We start from the raw sequence: 6,404 nt of genomic DNA, 5'->3' as shown, positions 1-6,404 counted from the left end.
TTTATTGAAATTAACCAACTTTTTCGCAATAAGCATTTGTAAGCTTTTTATACATTTCAACAGAACAATAAATGGCTATAAAATGTTGTTTTTTTAAGCAATAACAATATACCATCGTTGAGAGTTTATATATTTTATTATTAAAATCTAAATTATTAGACCATAAGCTACATTTTTTGTTTCGAGTTACTTTTCGTGATGTAGCTCTTTAAATTTTTTACTAAGGTTTTTAAATTTTATGTAACCGTTCATGGCAAGCAATTGGAGAGGCATAAGTTGTTCAGGTATTATTATATTAATATTAAAAAATAGTTCAAAATGTCAGTAAAAGCTAACGTTTAGGGACATATGTTTGTATTCTAATGGGTTAGTTTCGTAACCTTTTGTCTTTTGGAATGTTATAAATATTTTTCATTGAAAACAAGAACAACTCTTTTATTAATTTAAGTTTAATATGGAAGAACTACCTTACAAACAAAACTAATTTTGCAAATTTGCAACAAAATTTATTCTATAATTAATATGCATATAAGACTTAAATTAAACTTAAGTTAATTCTCAAAGAAATACTAAAGCTTAGTAAAACCAGGGTTGCTTTCTTTGTAACAAATATAAGTCTAATATTACTTCAGGAAAAACATATAACCTATAATATATTTTAAGCAGGCAAAAATTAGTTATAAACAATTAGACTGTGACTGCATTTACGTGATTACTCTATGTTTGTTTAATAACTAGAAAACATAATTTGTATATGTAAAAATATAAATTTGAAAACTTTCTTTGATCATTTATTATTGTACTGTTTGTATATACTATTTTAAAAATAATTTTCAGGTAAGTTTAAGAGCAAAGCAAAAAACTTAACAAAATAAGCTTAATAACAAATTGGTGGTATGTTTAGTGGTAATATGACACATAAAAAACGTTGCATAATTTCCAAAATTCAATTACTCTACATAGTCTTATCAAATAAACATGTTGGGAAAAAATCCAAGATTGTAGATACTACTCTGTTTGAAAATTTAGTTTTTAACTACCCCTTTATTTAACCAGTCTAAGATTCAAAGATTGGTAACTCTAAAACATGTTCTGTTGAGATAATACTAATGAAGCTTAAAATTGTTGTATACTTAATGCAACGATAAAGCTACGTTTTTAGTTGAGAACTTTTAAATTCAACCTATTATTCTGGTGACAAAAAATTACTAATCAAGTAAAAATCACATGAAAGTTGACTAGCATAAATTATTTCAACAGAAATTAATTAAAAAATGTGTTATTGCTTTATTCGTTTTTAAAACTTGGGTTTCGGAAAAAACCACAAAAATATTAGTTAATGTATAACAATAAATAAATTAGTCTAACATTCAAGTATCTCAAAACTTTATGAACTAACTAAACTTAAACAAATGGTAATTTAAAATTATGATTCTACAAATATAAACGTCATCAATGAAGGTCAAAAAAAAATTAAAACAAATGGGTATTATCTAAAATTTAGGCATAAACACCACATATTAAACAAAGTTGTAAATGTTAAATTTCTTAATTATAAAAATACTGTAATGGTTGCTTTACATTAGTTTGTTATCAAATTTAACCGAATAATTTTGTAAACTCTTAGATAATTTAGTTCTTTTATGAAAACAAAAGTTTTTGGCAGAAAAGAAACTAATTTAGTGCTACTCATAAACTTGAGTATAACAATAAAAAACTACAAACAAATGACCTAGTTATCAATTTCCTAGTATGAAATATTGGATCCAAGTATGCCTTATCAATTTTCACTTTGCTTCCTGCCAACGGCGGACAGGCAAGCGTCGGCGAACTCGACGAAGAACTCCTCCTGCATCGCCGCCTCCACCCTCTTGTGGTCGGCGTGCTCGTCCAAGTCCGCCATCATCCTCCTCAGGCGCTTGTTGCCCAGCAGCTTCCTGACCGCGTGCGAGTCCCGCAGCTTCTCCAGGTCCTCGTCGGCGATCAGCTCTTCGTCTTCGATTTTGAGCTTTTTAGGTTCAACAGGCTGCGGACTGTCAGCGGGTTTGGGTGGCTGGCAATCCTCTGACGCCTTGTGGGTCTTGAAACAAGCCACAGAACAGTAAGTTGCTGGGCATTTCGAACATTTGTACTTGGCTGCTACTTCCAGGCATACCGAGCAATTACCGGTAATTTTCATTTTAAACTATTTCTGAAATTATGTACTGTTTTTACAATAGTTAGAAAATTTTAAAACGATTAAAAAAGAAAAGGATCGTGCTATAACTCCAAGTTTATAATAGTACATCTCCTATGGTCCATTAAAAGTTAAATTTTATGATGACATAATTCAAGGATAAAACTGAAACTTTAAGTCAATGAAAATGTCTAGACAATGCAGACATAATTTGAACTGCAAGTATTTCGTCAGGAATAATTTATCATACTAGTATCTATTTTAGAATTCTTAATAAAAAATTACCTGTAAAAACTTGTAAAACTTAAATTGAGATATAATTAAGATGTGTTACAATATATTTAAGAATTCTAAGTAATACATTGCACTATATCAAGTATTTTCTAGTTAAAATATTACTCTTTTTTCTAATCAGCTCAGTTTTACATAATTATTTGTTTCTAATTCGACATAATACAGAGTTATGAAAGTTAATATTATCTTAATTAAATAAAAAAGTCTTCTGCTTCAAAAGTTTACATAATTTATTAACAAACAACAATAGTTGAAACATAATCTATTATTTAATATAAATTTTGTTTATGTACCAAACATTCTCTTTGTCAAAAATTGTTTATTCCTCAACTTTAAAAATTAAAATTAAGGTTGAAATTTATTAAATTTACTTTTACAAGGCTAAAAAACACTGAATAAAGAATAAATTCTATAATCAAATCGTTGCAATAAAATACTATTTGCTAAAACATTCACCATGTGAAACTAAAACTGTAATCAATACAATATAGTAAGTCAAATAATTTAAAAGTGCTTTAACAAAGAAATAAAATAATTTTGTTTGAATTAACATTTAAGTAGAAGTTTTATCCAAACAATATGACTTTGTACATTGACATGATCAGAAAAAAAGTGTTTTATATTTCTATGTATGCACTAGTGAACATAAGACTAGCCAAGGAAAATTAGAAAACATTTATTGTTTAAAATAAAGTGTTAAAGTTATTCAGTACAAGTTTTTAGGCCCAGCTACAAAGTAAACCAACATGTACTCTGGTAAGAACTGTACAGGCTGCAAAGCTGGACCAATTTTAAGTAGCTCCTGTGTAACAAACTGACAAGGGGGAAATGCAATCATGGATCCAGCCAGCTCAGAGTCCTTACTTTCGGACATTCTCTTAGAAACTTTAGGGAATGGTGTACATGCAGTCAAAAGTCCCTTGTAAGTAAAATATTTCACGCAGCCTCTGAATGGCTTATGGTTGCAGTTAGGATCAGAAATGTTTGCCAGGTCGTTTGGCATTCCAGGAACTGCCAGTAACAAACATGATTTCTTTTGGACTTCAGGAAGTTCTAACCTTTGCGTCATCTTAGTTATGTTGGTTTCTCCCATTTTCATCACTTTTTTTAACTCAAGGAAAGGTTTCCTTCCAGTAGGATAGTTTGAGTCAGCTATGCACTGATTAAAAACTCTTTTATCACCCTTTAAATGAAAAAAGTTTACTGGGAAGTCAATTCCTTTCAACCTGAAGCCTCCTCTCCAGAATGGAGCAAAGAAACTCCTGCAAAGCTGCTTCAAATCAATTGCAGACTTAGCCTGGCTATGTTTAAAATCCATCTCAGCTGACTGAACAATCCTCATCAGCTCTAAGGTGGCAGGCGGGTTTGCCAGAAAATCGTGAACCCCGCTTCTGTATGAACTGTCAAACTTGAATATGTTTATGTGAGGCTCCATGTCCAAAAAGTCAGTTTTCAGTCGTGTTTTTGTTCCAGCCATAAGAAATCCCTTCATCTGCTTGACGGCTTCTTGTGCAGCTCCTTCAGTTTCAAACTTGATAGCAGCACAGTCACTGCCGCTGCTAAAATCAATTGACTTGATGATGCCAAACCTATCAAATTCAGCTTCAAGGTCATCCAAGGTTACGTGAGATTCAATTCCACCTACCCATACTCTTGAAGAAAACCTTATTTTGCCATACTTTATTTGCATTGGGACATTTCCCAGCATTTTGTTGTTGAGGCAGAGCTTAGCCATGTAAGCCATATCTATATTTTTATACTTAATAAAGCAATAACCACCATTTGCATGAAGATGAGCATCTTCATTTTTAAGGTAAATGCTTTCTAGAGAACCAAATGGCTTGAACAACCTTATCACCATTTGCTCAGTTATTGTAGACTCCAAGCCAGAAAGATAAAGAGTTCTAGAAGCAAGAAAATCTTCTGTAGCTGGAGTGAAATTGGGATTTTCAAAATTTATATCTGGTGGAGGTATCATTTCTTCAATTTCATTTGGAAATGTTCTTCCATAACCTTCAGGAAACTTCCTATGGTCATCTCCATAAGACTTCCTACCTCTACTGTAGTTATTATTTTTAAAATTTCTTTGGTTTGACGGTTCATAAGAGTTAGATCTTGACCTTGATCTAAATCTTTCTCTGCGTTCTTCTGTCACATCAAACTCAATGTGAAGCCTCTTTCCTTTCATGTTGAATGTCTGTCCTTCATTCTTGGCATCACGAGCAGCAGTTGTACTTCTAAATGTGCAGTAAGCCAGCAGCTCTTCCGTTCTAGGATGGTACTGTGTGTTTATTTTGCAATCACCAAACTCCCCAAACTCTTTAGATAGAGCCTCTTTCACTTTGGCACGGCCAACATCTACAGGAAAGTTTGACACAATAATTGTTCTGGACTCTGAACTTCTGGTAGCGCCGCCTCTTCTTGGAGTGATGTCTGGGCTTCTCCTGTCAGACCTTCGGCTGACATCAGGACTCCTTCTTCTTCTACTTGGAGGATCAGGAGAATATGGCCTTCTTCTTGGGTTCAACGGTCTTCCAAAGTTCCGTTTGACACCTCTGCTTGGCATTGTTATTATTTATATTACAAAATATCTGCAAAAATGCATCATGTTACATTTTATTTCATTTAAGCTATTGATTTTATAATTTCCAAAATATAGCTAGCATTTGTTAAAGAATAAAAAGTTATAAACATGAGCAAAGCTCCTTATTTAAATTCTTTATATATTGAATAGTACTGTAGTACTGGGCAAAAACCTTAAAAATAAATATTAATTCTTTCTTTTAAAACTCAATTTTAAAAGATTATCAAGTAAAAAGACTATTTAAATATTTTTATCAATAAACTAAATAAACTTTTTAACTTTATTTTTGTGAGTTGGCTTACATGCCAGCACCTTGTTTACAACATTTTATTGATTATTGTAAGAATTTTTAAAAACTGTGGCTTGTGGAAGAGTTTTTATACACAAGAATGCATTATAACGGACCACAAGCAACTTTTAAATTAGCCAGTTATTTATAAAAAGCTTTCAACCCATGCTACAAATACTTAATAAACAAATACCAAGTTTTTCCAGCTTTATTATTAATTTTAGAACAAATTAAAGACCTTTTTCAATATTATAAAATCAAAAATGTTTTTTTTTTGTCAGTTTTCTACTCAAGATTAAGGCCATAACTTGATGTGAATTTGTAGAGTTTTTACTAAGCTATATAAGGCTTTTTAATTACATTTAATTTATAAATAAAGCCTGTTCAAGTCAGATAGTACTATAGGTTCCTCAAGGGAGAAGAAAATAAAATGGTGAAAAATAAAAAAATTATCTCTTCTAATATTTTCTTAATTAATATTTTAAATTTTAGGAACTGTTAAGAAGAATCATTAATAGATATTTTAAAAAACAAAAAAAAAGTTCTTTTGTCATATTTTTTTTTCCATTTACAAATATGTTATTACTATTTTTTTTTAACACTGCTACAAACATTTCCTAAAAATTTATGATATATATTTTAAAACACAATAAAGATAGATTTTTATTGACTTAATTTATTCTTTTATTTAAGTTTTCTCCTTTCACAAGGAACCTATTGTACATCTCCACTTTAACCAGTTATATCTAAAAAACTAGTTTGAATTTATAAAGCACAAATATGTATAAAGCAACTTATACAAGGTTCTTACTCTTTTAGTCAATAAAAACTTGACTGGACTTAAACTGTCGGAGAATTATTTTAAAACCTTAAAAATACTCTTCTTAACTTTTCAAAACTAATAAAAATCAAGGTCTTCAACAAATCTGGTTATAACCTAACAGAATATTACAACTAAATTAATTAAACCTGATTCAAAATCTATAAAAAACTGCCATAAGATTTTGCAATTCTTAAAACTATGAGTTTTTTATACAAAAACAAAACTATTCTGATTTAGC

General features: G+C 30.4%; 2 protein-coding genes across 2 annotated transcripts; both read right to left on the bottom strand.

The window, feature by feature from the left end:
- Positions 1–886: 886 nt before the first annotated feature.
- Positions 887–2,185, bottom strand: LOC145838358 (zinc finger HIT domain-containing protein 3-like). The gene has a single exon (XM_082945933.1). The coding sequence runs from the start codon at positions 2,177–2,179 to the stop codon at positions 1,781–1,783; it is 399 nt and encodes a 132-aa protein (XP_082802059.1). The 5' UTR covers positions 2,180–2,185; the 3' UTR covers positions 887–1,780.
- A 712-nt stretch (positions 2,186–2,897) lies between these two features.
- Positions 2,898–5,055, bottom strand: LOC145838221 (RNA-binding protein spenito-like). The gene has a single exon (XM_082945782.1). It carries the CDS (start codon positions 5,034–5,036, stop codon positions 3,177–3,179), a length of 1,860 nt encoding a protein of 619 aa, XP_082801908.1. The 5' UTR covers positions 5,037–5,055; the 3' UTR covers positions 2,898–3,176.
- Between the last annotated feature and the right edge of the window lie 1,349 nt (positions 5,056–6,404).

Source organism: Thalia democratica, chromosome 6 (assembly GCF_965202585.1).
Source record: "Thalia democratica chromosome 6, ktThaDemo2.hap1.1, whole genome shotgun sequence".
NCBI classification, from domain to species: domain Eukaryota; kingdom Metazoa; phylum Chordata; class Thaliacea; order Salpida; family Salpidae; genus Thalia; species Thalia democratica.
Note: the sequence above shows the minus strand (reverse complement) of the source record. Positions and strands in the feature narration are given on the sequence as shown.

Coding starts and splice junctions, on each gene's coding strand:
- LOC145838358 (XM_082945933.1), bottom strand. CDS start 2,179: ATGAAAATTACCGGTAATTGCTCGGTATGCCTGGAAGTAGCAGCCAAG.
- LOC145838221 (XM_082945782.1), bottom strand. CDS start 5,036: ATGCCAAGCAGAGGTGTCAAACGGAACTTTGGAAGACCGTTGAACCCA.